Source organism: Nyctereutes procyonoides, unplaced genomic scaffold (genome assembly GCF_905146905.1).
Source record: "Nyctereutes procyonoides isolate TBG_1078 unplaced genomic scaffold, NYPRO_anot_genome, whole genome shotgun sequence".
Classification (NCBI taxonomy): domain Eukaryota; kingdom Metazoa; phylum Chordata; class Mammalia; order Carnivora; family Canidae; genus Nyctereutes; species Nyctereutes procyonoides.
In genome coordinates, this window is record NW_026575140.1 from 68,557,192 (window position 1) to 68,570,064 (window position 12,873).

Sequence of the window (12,873 nt, forward strand, 5' to 3'; positions counted from 1 at the left end):
GCCCTTCAAAACCTAAGATCTAAAAAAAAAACCAAACAAACAAAAAAAACAAAACCTAAGATCTCTCATGTGCACTACTGGTCTTGGAACAAACTCCTAGTGTTCCTGCCAATCAGAGATCTCTATATTAAATCCTAAAATGGGATTAAGAAAAAAAAAAAAAAGAGTTGGAGAAGTCACATTTATTGAATAATTGTGATAAAACATGGAATTTCTGAATTCCAAATAAATAAATTTCACTTCTTGAACATTTGATCTGTTACTTTTTAGCACCAATAACAGCCTCAAGTTCACCTGATGACAGGCTGACGACCATCCCCCACTGGCCCTTTAATCTGCCTAACAAGTCCTTTGCCTCTGTCATCCTCCCAGGGGATGGCCTACTGCCCTCCTTTCTGGACAATCTGGGCAAACCGGCTGGTGATGGCAAGAGTAGTGTCAATGAAGCGGTCCACACAGCTCGAAAGACAATTCTCCGTGCGAGAGTCTAGGCGATTCCCTGGCTTCTCCACACATTTATCCCAGCACAGCTCCATGAAGTGATGCACCTTAAGAGGAAAGAAAATTAGTAACCACGGCTGTCTGCATTTACTTCCTTGAAGGCCAACTGCCTATTTTTCCCCAATTGTGTTAAGTTCATAATCAGACTAAATTTTCAGGCCGGGTTATGTTTTCTATTTCCAAGTGGCACCAGTGTAAGCTGGCAAGGTATGGTACCAATTTCCTCCAAACCACTGCTCTCTTGTCATTCCAAACCTATCCCTTAGGCTAGTTCTTAAGTTCCAAACCTTTTGGGGGTCATGGACATCTTTGTGAATCCAATGAAGGTTAATGGATCCACTCTCCATTAGAAAAATGCACATACGGGCACAGAAAATGTGTTCTTGCTGTTTAATTCTCCGAGAACCGACCCCCAGCCCCCAAAGGCGGGGGGGGGGGGAACCATTTACTGACGCCTTTGTCTTGGGAGACTGGGTAGTAGGCTGCCAGTCCACACTTTCTGCGGTCCTAAGATGGGGCTGTCATCTCGGTTCGAGGCGTGGTCAACCCGCCAGCCACGCTGCTAGTAAGGGGCCACGCCGGGTTCGAACCCCGCCGCCGGGGCTCCACAACACCTGTCCTAAACCACAGTCCAGACTACTTCGGAGCCCGCCTTTCTCAACGGACGTTCCGCGGCTCTGTCGTTCTCAAACTCCTTACCGCATAGGATCTGTAGTGAGGCAGCCGGCGACTGCAGACGCAAGGCCGGCAGCGGATGGGTGCCTCGTCCAGGGCCGCGCGCCCGTAGGGGGCAAAGGCAGGACCAGAGCCAGAGCTTCCGAACGCCACGCCCAGCGAGCTCGCCGCCGAACCAGGTGCCGGTGCCCTGGCGCCGCCCGAACCTTCCTCTCGGCTTTACCCTTTCTCCCTAGCGGGCCCCGAGCACTGCGGCTCGCCGGCGGCTGGGGCGCCACGCCTCGTTTCTCTCTGGGAAGAAGTGGGCGCAGCAGGAGCGAGCCCCAGGCCGCCCCCGGGGTGAGGTCGCGGGCTCCGCTCGTTTTTCCCTAGCGGCTGTCACTTCACGGGCTGGGAAGAGTCTGAAAATTCAACTTGTGCCTCAGCCTCCTGTCTCTCCCCCCGGGCCCTGTCCCCGCACCTGTGCAGTGAACTGCGCCTTCTGCTGTTCGGCCGCCACCAGGCGCTGCAACTCCGCCTCGTCCGCCTCCCCCAGCTCCGCCATCGTCCGCCTGCAGCGCGGGGCCTCCCGCCGAGCGTGTGCGCGCATGTGCGGCGGGCGCGCGCCAGCTCCCGACTTCCGGTTCACGCGGCGTTTCCCTTCGTGGTCGGTGGGTGGGAGTTTGCGAGCGACTGCTTCCGGGTTGCTGGGTGACCTTGAGCCTTCAGGAGGGAGATGGCGAGTCTCTGGAGGCTGAGCGTCCTGGGCGGAGCTCGAGGAGGCCGAGGTGAGGGGTCCTAGCAGCGGGAGGGTCTTCGCGCCGCCTCCAGCCGGGGGAGGGAGGCTTCTGAAGCAGGGAATCCGTCCGCGGTCCCGTTGGCCGATCTGGCTCCTGTCTACACCACAGCAATAACCCCCGTTGTCTACGCGCCCGGATGTTTTCCGGAGCTCGCATCTCCCCCGCTCCGGGCAGACACGGCGGTGGGGTCATCTGGAAGAGCCCCTGGGAGTTACAGTCCTCCTGAGGCTGTTCCTAAGAGTTGTCTTTTTTTCTCCCCATTCACTGTCCTTATAACGCGCATCAGAAAAATGTGGGCTTAGGCTCTAAGCCCCTGGCCTTGCCCATTGACCCTGGATTGGCGGAGAGCGGGTTCCGGAAATCAGTTCGATAATCCATTGAACTGGGCATTTTTCTTATACCAGGCACCGTGGTAGGGATGGGATACACATGTGTATGGAACATAGGCCCTGCCCACGAAGAGTTTTCATTTTTATAGGGAAAACACATACAAATGTGATTTAACAAAGCCAAAAACCGCTGTGTTGCACATAAATTGTTATGCCAGTCCAGAGGAAGAAAATACTTGGCTTTCTAGTTTTGGAAGAATTACCCTGTCTTGGTTCCTGAAGGAGCTGTGTGTGTCTTGAGGATAAGGAAGGTCACAGAAGGAAGGGCATGACTGTTGGAACTACTGGGGTCAGTAAAAGTGATGATGAAGGATGTAGAAACTGCGAGGCAGGAGAGGGAACAGACTGGATGTTATTAGAGCACGAAGCTCAAGGTGAGGAATGAGAGATGAATCTGGAAAAGTGGACTGGAATCAAATCGTGGAAGAACTTGCCTCGATAAGGAATGTGCGTTTACCCGATGTGAACGGGACCACTGAAAGATTGGACATAGAGTTGCAGTTTGTTATTTATTTATTTTTAAGATTTTATTAATTTATTCATGAAAGACAGAGAGAGAGGCAGAGACACAGGCAGAGGGAGAAGCAGGCTCCCTGTGGGGAGCCGGATGCGGAACTGGATCCCAGGACCCCCAGGATGATGAAATGAGCCAGAGGCAGATAGGTGCTCAACGGGGAGCCACCCAGGCATCCCAGAGTTGCAGTTTAGAGTGGCCATTTGGGTAACACTGTGGTAGATGGCCATCATAGGAGATGGGACGGGCTAAGACACAAGTCCAGGAGATGACATAGGACACTGTTATAGTAGGGCAGGTAAGGATTGTGAGGTCCTAAACATGGAAAGTAGTACAAAAAAGAGCAGGTCGTCTCAAGAAATGTTAAGGAGATATGTTGATATGATTTGGTGATTGAGAGTTGAAGGGAGAGGGGCGTTTTATGTGACTTCCAGATTTGGGGGTTAGGTCAAGAATGGCTGGGATGTCACTAGATAATGTGGGGGAGCATGCAAATGGAAGACAAGTTGGGTTGAGAAAGAAAGTTGAAGAATGATTTTCATTTTTGGTGTGGCGAGTTTGAGAATCTTGTAGGATATCTCAGAGGAGAGGCCCAGCAGGCACTTCAACTTCTCAAACACTGGAGAAATAGCAGGGCTGCTGATATAGAACTGGGTGTCATCAGCTTATAGGCAGCATAAACTGAGTGGCAAAATGGCCAAGGGTGGGCTTAGGATGTGAGGAGAGCAATGGGATGCTGGGAAAACATTTAAGAGTGAATGCAAGAGGAGACTGATTTTCAACAGAGTATTAATAAGTAAGTGCTACTATTTTCATTTTACAGATGAGGACACTGAGGCTTAGAAAGACTGTTTAACTTAATTGCTCATCACCTCCCACCTAGTAAGTGGTGATTTGTGTGAACTTAGGTCTGCCTATTTTTTTAACCAAGAGACAGGATCCAAAGGGGGACAGAAAAAGATGGGTTCAAGAGTACAAGTGGAGGGGCGCCCAGGTGGCTCAGTCAGCTAAGTGTCCGACTCTTGATTTCAGCTTGAGACATGATCTCAGGGTTGTGAGATTGAGCCCCACATCTGGCGTATGCTGGGCTTAGAGCCTGCTAAAGATTGTCTCTCTCTCCCCCTCTGCCTTCTCCCCACTCCCAAAAAGAGTACAAGTAGAGAGGAGCACCTGGATGGCTCAGTCAGTAGAGCATGCAACTCTCGATTTGGGGTTGTGAGTTGAAGCCCCACATTTAGTGTAGAGATCACTTAAAAATAAAATCTTAAAAAAAAAAAAAAAAAAAAGGACATGGAGAAACTGATCTTGAAAAGGAAGATAGCAATAGATGTTTTTCCCAAACTAGACTGAATTCCTTGAGGACAAAGGCTGTCTTTGTCTCTTGCTCTTATATGTCGTAAATGTTTGTTGGGTGAATGCATGGAAAGAGAAAGGAGCTTTAATTTACTTTTTAAAATTCGTAAGAGTGCAGCCGTTTTTACATAAATGGTTCATTGAATTTTTTTCTTTTTAAATCTTTCAAGGGCTACTTAGTGTGACCTCTTAGCAGCCCAGGGAAATAGATACTGTTCTCATTTGCAGAGGAGATGTTATGCCCCCTTTGAGATTAAGTAGCTTGCCTGTGGTTATTTAGAAAGTCTGTCAGGCCTGTTAAAAGAGAAGTGTTTATGACCTCCCTAATGTCTCTTTCCTCAGCTCTGTTTCTCCGAATCCCAGTGGTCAGACCTGCTCATGTTTCAGCATTTCTCCAGGACCAGCCTGCCCCAGGATGGTGTAGAACCCAGCACATTCACCTGTCACCCAACCACTACTGTATGTTTTTTTTTCATTGCTGCTGCTTCTTGGGCTCTGGCCCTCTACATCTGGCCAAATTTTCATGCCTTTGGCAGGACTGTGGAGCAGAACTCTTATGTCCACCTCTGTCAAATGAAGACCTACCTAGCCAGTGCCTTTGGGCAGACAATGCTACTAGCATGGTTGAGTGATGCCATTTAGAGTCATAGAGACCCTTCTGATCTAAGTTCTACATTTTCAGTTTTTTTAAAAAGAAAATCACTCTGTAGGAAGAGTCTGTACAATGTAGTTGATCTTATTTATTTAGCTGATAGGAGCCAGATACAAATAATTTTAGAATAGTAGAAAATTTAAAAAGACATATATATTTATAGCTAAAATTGACTTGCCTATTTTTATTTAGGTCCATATTAAAATCACATGGCTTTTTTATGACTATTATAGAAAATTTGTAGATGAATAATGAGTTAACTGTTATTTTCAGTTTTAAAGTCTGGAAAGATCTGTATTTTGCAGAGATAAGACTTCTCTTGATTCTTAAGTCAACAGCTTACATATAGTCGTATCTGAGTTATGAGAAGTTAGGCAAGTACACTTTTTCTGCTCTTTAGAATTATTTTATTATCTTTGAAAAAGTTTTGTTTCTCTATTCCTTTGCTAAGTTCAGTTAAATTTAGGAGAGTGGTTTTAATTTGGGGTGTGTGGACTGAAGGAAAGCACTTGATATTATAAGTATAGTTTCTATCAATGTATCCATGTGCATTTTTCTGGGGAGCAGCTCCATCCTTCCATTAGATTCTGTAACCAAAATAAGATAGAGGCTCTCAAAGAAATGTTTAAAGCCCATTTTTTTTCTCACTTATTTAAAAGAAGTTCTCCTGTTCCATATTTGTTTTGGGCTATTTATAAGTAATGGGACAGAAGGACCGTAATCCTAAAAGTTCATAACAGAACTTTTTGAATTGGCTGGTTTAATTTTGTTTTGGAAGGATTTTTATTATTACCTTATTTCTAATTCTAAAGATTAGAAAGTGCAAATAAAAGAGTAATGTTTTAAAGGAATTCTTCAGGTGGTACTAACTTATATTATTCATAAGGTATCTGTCTAAATCACTAAAATTTGAGATTGGTAATTCCACAAAGATATTTTGTTCACCTTCTTGCCTGTCAACAAAGTGGGTCAGTCTTATAATCAGTCTCTGTTGGCACCAAGACACCTTGTGCTAAAGAACTTCAAAGAAAGGAAGTAGCATCTTTCTCAAGTACTTTCTTTATCCTACTCTCTTTATGCTCAGAACGAAGTCTTATATGCATGCTGTTTGCCATTCTGTCAGCTGGGTTATTTTGTGGCAAACATTGAATCTGAGAGATGTGTGTTTCCCCCTTTCAACTCTTATGAATCTGGTTCCTCATTTCTGTAGCTGGTTCCAAGGCTGCATCTCTCCACTGGACTGGTGAGAGGGTTGTCAGTGTTTTGCTCCTGGGCCTAATTCCAGCTGCTTATTTGAATCCTGGCTCTGCGATGGACTACTCCCTGGCTGCAGCCCTCACTCTCCACAGTCACTGGCAAGTACAGCAGGCCCTTCATTGTTACGTTGTCTGCTCAGTTTATTTGCTGTGAGCCTGTCTCATTACTGCATATGAGGGAGAAGTTGATTGAGATACTCAGACCTGGAGACAACTTTAAAACATATAGAGAATATTTATATGCTCTGATTTATATGTCCACTTGCCTATTCAATGTCTTCACTTCCATATCTAATAGACATTTTGAATATAGCATGTTATAATACTCAGTCCCCGATCTCCCCCAGATCTCCTCCTCTGGCACTCTTGCTCATCTGACTTAAAGGTTTTTCCATTCTTCCAATTGTTCATGCCCAAAACCTGGTCATCATCTTTGAATTCAGTAGTAGTCTCTTAACTGGTCCTCCTTCTGTCTGTTTCAACACAGCAGCCCCCATGATCCTGTTAAAATATTAAGTCAAATCAAGACATTTTCCTTCTCAAAACACTTTCCCGTCTTTTAACCTTCCCCAGACTGAAAGTCAGAATTCTTATGGTGGTCTACAGACCCAGTGTAGTCTGGCTCTGTTCCCACATCTCCAGCTACTTTCTTCTTCATTCACACTGGCTTTGATCATTCTTAGACATGCCAGGGACACTCCAGACCTCAGGGCTTTACTTTTACTCTTGCTTCTGCTCAACATACTCTTTTTCTAGTTACATACTTGGCTTATTCCTCATTTCCTTCATATTTGAAGTGTCACCTTCTCAATGAAGCCTTCTGTAACCACTTGTTCACAATTGCAGTGTCCTTCCCAGCATTCCTTATCCCTCTCCCCTATTTTATTTTTCTCAGTAGTGCTAATTACCTTCTTATGTTGTCTCCCCTCATTAGAATGAAAGCACAGATACAGAAAATCATGAGAATCAAATTCATGGCTTAATGAATTATCACAGGGGTAATTCTGCCCAGGTCAAGAAATAGAGGGATGCCTGGGTGGCTCAGTGGATAAGTGCTTGCCTTCAGCTCAGGGTGTGGGTTAGGGGTCGGGTCCCTACATGGAGCCTGCTTCTCCCTTTGCCTGTGTCTCTGCCTGTCTTTTTGTGTCTCTCATGAGTAAATAAATAAAATCTTAAAAAAGAAATAGAACTGTAGGAGCTGCTTCTGTGTGTTCTACCTCAGTCATAACTGTTCAGCATGCACCCACCAAGGACCATTATCCTGATTTTTATAGTAATCCCTTTCTTATATTTCATCATAGTTTTATCATCTAGTTGTCCTTAGACACTATAGTTCAGTTTTGCCCTTTTTAAAAAAAGAAATGGAGATTTTTTTTACTTTTTGTTTACTCTTAACATCTTTAGTGCCTAGAGCAGTACCTGACATATAGCACTAGGTAAATAGTTGAATGACTGAATTTCCAGTTTCTATTTATTTTATCCAGTGTATGTAGTTTGTTAGATTTTTTTTAAAACCTTTTTTTTTTTTTAATTTATTCAGAGGGGGGGGTGCAGAGACACAGGCAGAGGGAAAAGCAGGCTCCATGCAGGGAGCCTGACGTGGGACTCCATCTAGGGTCTCCAGGATCACGCCCTGGGCTGCAGGCGGTGCTAAACCGCTGCGCCACTGGGGCTGCCCTAGATTTTCTAAGTTAATGAACCTTCTGAAAAGTTTGTAAGTAACACTTGGGTTCTTTGAATTGTTCATTTTATATTATTTTACAAGGACAGTATGATATTGTGGGAGAGGGAAGCATTTTTGTATTGCTAGAACTGAAAGGACTTAGGAATATCTTAACCAACTCTGTTATTTTGCAGATGTAGAAACTAAACCCCAGGGAGGTTAAGTGGCTTGTCAGAATGATTTTGTAGTGTTAAAGGGAGATTTTTACTTACCTAGTTTTCTGGGGTTGGTTGGGGAATTACCCTTTAACCAGATAGACGTTTCAAAGTAAAGGATTCCAGTTGTATATTAAATATTAGATCATAAGTACAGTAAGGTTTCTCTAATATGTGGCTTTTTGGCAGGAGATCCATCTAAATCCATGAAAAGTCAGAATAAGAGATAATTCTAAAGTAATATATTTTCTATTATTTTCATTTATTTTATACTCCTCCAGTTTCCTTACTAATTCTTCCTTCCTTTTCTCTGTCTCTCTGTCTCTGTCTCTCTCTCTCTCACACACACACACACACACACATACACACACGACTTCAAAGAGTTGTTTATAATCGTGCACTACTTCCTCAGCATCCAATCTCTTTTAACCTGTACTAATTGGTCTTTTATCACAAGTACAAAGCTTAAGTCATTCTTACCAAAATCTCCCTAAAACCTTCATTTTTCCAAACCCAGCTGTCTGTTTTTGGTCCTCCTGTTACTTGAACTCTCAGCAGAATTCAACCTAATTGACCATTCCCTCCTTAAATAATTTCCCTTTGGCTTCCTAGATGCTGTGCCCAGCATTCTTTCCTCTGTCTCACCAGCTGTGCCTTCAGTCTCTGATGCCTGCTTCTCCCTTTGTCTGACCTCTGAATAATAAATGAATAATGAATCCTGGGCTCAATCTTGCTTTCCTAATTTCTCTTAATTTCCTGAGGTGAACTCAGATCTAAACTTTTTCCTGATCTGCAGACCTGTATTTTCCAGTTGTCTAACCAGCATAATCCACTTGAATGTCTAATGGTTGTCTCAAATTTAACATTGCCCAGAATCACTCTTCCCCCACCCAACTCTCTCTCGATTTTTCCTCAAAGCCACCTCCTTTCCTGTTCTTCCCTAATTCAATTAAATCTAGTTGCTCAAGCCAAAAATCCTAGGAATTATTTTAGGTATTTCTTTTTGTCTTATCCTACATCTAGTCCATCAGCTCTTTCTGTTAGTTGTCTCCTCAAAACACAGCTTACCTCATTTGTCCCTTCACACCGTCTTCCCTGTCACCAGCCTAGGTTAAGCAAATAGTCTTACCAAGGCACTTGGCCCCCTAAGTGGTTTTCTGTTTCTGTTTTTGCCCCCCACCCCTTCTGCCTGCACTGTTCATTTGCCATATTATGGCCAGAGTGACCTTTTTTAAAAGTTAAATTATAGGGCAGCCCCAATGGCGCAGCAGTTTAGCGCCGCCTGCAGCCCAGGGCATGATCCTGGAGACCTGGGATCGAGTCCCACGTCAGGCTCCCTGCATGGAGCCTGCTTCTCCCTCTGCCTGCGTCTCTGCCTCTCTCTCTCTCTCTCTCTCTCTCTCTCTCTCTGTGTGTGTGTTTCTCGTGAATAAATAAATAAAATATATATATTTTAAAGTAAAATTATATTTATCTAAAGAAGATCTACAAATGTCTCATGAGCATGTGAAAAAATGCTCAACATTATTTGTTATAGAAATGCAAATTAATGGGTGTCTGGGTGGCTTAGTTAAGTGTCTGATGCTGGATTTCGGCTCAGATCATGATCTTGGGGTTGTGGGATCGAGTCCTGAGTCAGGCTTCCTGCTGGGCTTAGAGCCTGCATAAGAGTCTCTGTCTCTCTCTCTCCAAGGCGGGGAAAATGGCAAATTAAAACCATAATGAGATACCACTTCAAACTCACTAGGATGGCTGTCATCCACAAGATGGACAGTAACATGTGTTTCAAGGATGTCGGGGGGTGGGAGGTGGGGAAGGATGTCGGGAAGTTGCCTTGTAGGTCTGTGCTGGGAATGTAAGAAGTTACAGCCACTTTGGAAAATGGTTTGGAAGTCCTAACAAAAAGAGTTACCATATGACTCAGTGATTCCTCTTTTAGGTGTTATACCCCTCACACTTGAACACATATGTCCTCACTCAAAAACTTGTGTAGTAACATTCATAATGTTATTTATAATGACCAAAAAGTAGAAACAGTCCAAATGTCTATTAGCTGATGAATAGCTAAAGAAAATACAATATATTCCTACAAAGGAATATTATTTGGCCACACAAAAGGTTGAAGTACTAATACAGCATGGTTGATCCTTGAAAATGTGAAATGAAAGAAACTTGACACAGAAGGCCACCTGTTATGATTTCGCTTATATAAAATGTACAGAGTAGGCAAGTCCATAGAGACAGGAAACTAGTTGTTGAGTTAATGAGCTAATGGATATGGGGTTTCTTTTTGGAGTGATGAAAATGTTCTGACATTAAATAGTGATGATGTTGCACAACTTCATGAATATACTAAAAGCCGTGTTAGTGTATATTTTGAAAGGGTTAGTTTTAGGGCGACTGGCTGGCTCAGTTGGAGGAGCATATGACTCTTGATCTCAGGGTTGTGAGTTTGAGCTCCACATTGGGTGTAAAGATAACTTAAAAAAAAAAAAGGATCGATTCTATGGCGTGTGAATTACATCTCAATAAAGCTATTATTAAAAAAATAAAATTATGTCACTACTGACTTAGGTTACTCCCAACTTAAAACATATCTGTCGTTTCTCATTACGTTTCAAATGAAATTTTAAAAACCTTTTTTTTCTCGAGATTTTTATTTTTAAGTAACCTCTACATCCATTATGGGGTTCGAACTCAAAATCCTGAGATCAGGAGTCCTGCAGTTTACTGACTGAGCCAACCAGTGCGTCTGAACTCAGACTTGTGACCTTCGGGGCCCTGTGTGATCTACCCTTGCCTTCTGATCCCCGTGTTCTCTAGCCACATTGATCTTTTTACTATTTCAAAGATGCCACGGTCAATGTCCCTTTTGTTTGGAATGTTCTTCTCATTTAGTCCATCCTTTCTAAAATATTTCCTCATTGCACATACGTACTTTTTTTTTTTTTTTCTGCTTCACCAGAATCCGTTCCATAAGGGCAGGGGTGCTGTCTTATTTGCTCTTCCTTCAACATTTATAACAGGTCCTGGCACATATAGTGTCTGCTTCATAAAATTTTTTTTTGAATTAATGAAAAACTTAGTAGAGCATTTGCTTTAAAGTTTATTTTTTATAGTAATCTCTACACCCAATGTGGGTCTCAAACTCATGACCCTGAGCTCAAGAGTCATGTGCTCCACCGACTAAGCTAGCCAGGCACCTCTCGAGCATTGGTTTTAGTTTAAAAAAAAAAAAAACACCAAGATTTTGTAAATAGAACGGTAATTACTCTCTTTGAGGGAGGTGGGCAGGGGGATAGGGCGACTGGATGATGGGCACTGAGGAGGACACTTGATGGGATGAGCACTGGGTTTTATACTATATATTGGCAAATCAAACTTCAATAAAAAGAGTATATAATAAAATAAAAATAATAAAACAAAAAACCTACCCTCTTTGATATTAATAATGAAAAAAATTGAATCTAAAGAAAAGCAATGTCTTTATTATATTACTAGGAAACTCAGCCCCTTCATTTTGGTTTATGATTCCTGTTACAATGAGTTGTATTTTGAACCTGATAATTATTTTTTGCAGTCAAATTAGCCATATAGCCTTTTGACTTGTGATTTTTCTTTTGAACTGTATTTTTTTTCTTTAGGGGCCTTGGACAAGTGGTTACTGACTATGTTCGAGGGGATGGTTTGCAGAAAGCTGTCAAGGCAGGCGTTTTGGCACTCTCAGCTTTAACCTTTGCTGGGCTTTGTTATTTCAACTACCATGATGTGGGCATCTGCAAAGCTGTTGCCATGCTGTGGAAGCTCTGACCTTTTTGACTTAATACCTTCAGAATTGATTGTACACCTCTTTGCCTCTGCTCTATCATGCCCTTCAGCTCACAGTAAGGAGGAAATAACAGATAAGTCTAATGGTGAGACAAACCTCTTTTAATCACCTGGTCATTTTTTAGAATTTAGTCTTTGAGGAAAAGGTTTGAGGCGAATTGTATCCAAGAAATTTGGAGACTGGGTTCCTTGTTCTGGTGAGTTATGGAGTTGTCTCCTAGCTTCTCATAAGACTCATAGCATAATTAACCATTATGTATGAGCTTTTGCCTGTTAGCATATCAAATTCTTAAAGGGAATTCAGCTTTATTACTATCAGTACATGATCAAACTTCTGTATTTGTCCTGGGAATGACGGAGAAAGGGAAAACCTGTTAATTCATAAGTAAAGACTTAAAATTAGTGTTTAATTTTTGAAAATTGCCCTCTCTGTTCAGTTGATACCGGTTACTGATGGTTAACATGTCCTAGGGAAAGTTTCAAATTAGGAAATACTGCTCTCTGACATTATTCATTTCTAAGTCCTGGGAAGAAGAGCTTGGAGAGCTTCTGAGTATGGAGAAGTTCCATATCGGGAAGAGGTCCCCTCATAGAAGTATGAAAGTATTATAGATTCTAAACTGAGACTTAATCCTCAAATGTGTTTATTTTACTTGTCCTAAAATAATCTGTCTACGAATATAAAAAACTGTAAGTAATTGTTATTTTCCCACTGTAGGAATCTTTAATGTGAAAATGTATTCTATGAAAATAAAGTTTTTTAAAAAATAAAATGCTATATAATAAATTGTATTCTACTCTTTTATGTACTAACTGTCTCTAGTTTTATTCAATAGAACTTGGTGTCTGTTGCATATACACCAGTAAAACAGGACTGTTTAAATTTCCTTCTAGGGCTCAGTAGTTAGGTAAATTACAAAGTACTGTAATACAAAAAAGTCTTATATGTAATAGGCAGAAATATATGGAGTATGAGTAGTTTGGGATGAGAAGAGTATTAAGATTAAATACATTTGACCCTTGAACAATACAGTTGGCGCAGTCAACT

At 42.4% G+C, this 12,873-nt stretch overlaps 2 protein-coding genes across 3 annotated transcripts; one reads left to right on the forward strand and one right to left on the reverse strand.

Moving 5' to 3' along the window:
- Positions 1 to 167: 167 nt before the first annotated feature.
- TIMM8B (translocase of inner mitochondrial membrane 8 homolog B) lies at positions 168 to 1,792 on the reverse strand. Its single transcript, XM_055305969.1, has 2 exons — positions 1,637 to 1,792; positions 168 to 548 (listed from the first exon to the last, which is right to left on the reverse strand). The coding sequence occupies exons 1-2, from the start codon at positions 1,763 to 1,765 to the stop codon at positions 381 to 383; spliced, it is 297 nt and encodes a 98-aa protein (XP_055161944.1). The 5' UTR covers positions 1,766 to 1,792; the 3' UTR covers positions 168 to 380.
- Positions 1,787 to 12,615, forward strand: SDHD (succinate dehydrogenase complex subunit D). 2 transcript variants are annotated; one of them, XM_055305967.1, is made up of 4 exons: positions 1,788 to 1,943; positions 4,554 to 4,670; positions 6,074 to 6,218; positions 11,642 to 12,615. In XM_055305967.1, exons 1-4 carry the CDS (start codon positions 1,892 to 1,894, stop codon positions 11,805 to 11,807), a joined length of 480 nt encoding a protein of 159 aa, XP_055161942.1. In that variant the 5' UTR covers positions 1,788 to 1,891; the 3' UTR covers positions 11,808 to 12,615. The 2 variants fall into 2 exon arrangements, with proteins under 2 accessions (XP_055161943.1, XP_055161942.1); XM_055305968.1 differs by lacking the exon at positions 6,074 to 6,218 and having other exon boundaries at positions 1,787 to 1,943; positions 11,642 to 11,730.
- Positions 12,616 to 12,873: the final 258 nt, after the last annotated feature.

What these genes read in the sequence shown, in the direction of transcription:
- TIMM8B (XM_055305969.1), bottom strand. Translation starts at nt 1,765, where the DNA reads ATGCGCGCACACGCTCGGCGGGAGGCCCCGCGCTGCAGGCGGACGATG. An exon ending in AGGCGCAGTTCACTGCACAG is followed by an intron (nt 549 to 1,636) that starts GTGCGGGGACAG and finishes TTTCCTCTTAAG; the next exon opens with GTGCATCACTTCATGGAGCT.
- SDHD (XM_055305967.1), top strand. Translation starts at nt 1,892, where the DNA reads ATGGCGAGTCTCTGGAGGCTGAGCGTCCTGGGCGGAGCTCGAGGAGGC. An exon ending in CGGAGCTCGAGGAGGCCGAG is followed by an intron (nt 1,944 to 4,553) that starts GTGAGGGGTCCT and finishes CTCTTTCCTCAG; the next exon opens with CTCTGTTTCTCCGAATCCCA. An exon ending in CCTGTCACCCAACCACTACT is followed by an intron (nt 4,671 to 6,073) that starts GTATGTTTTTTT and finishes TCATTTCTGTAG; the next exon opens with CTGGTTCCAAGGCTGCATCT.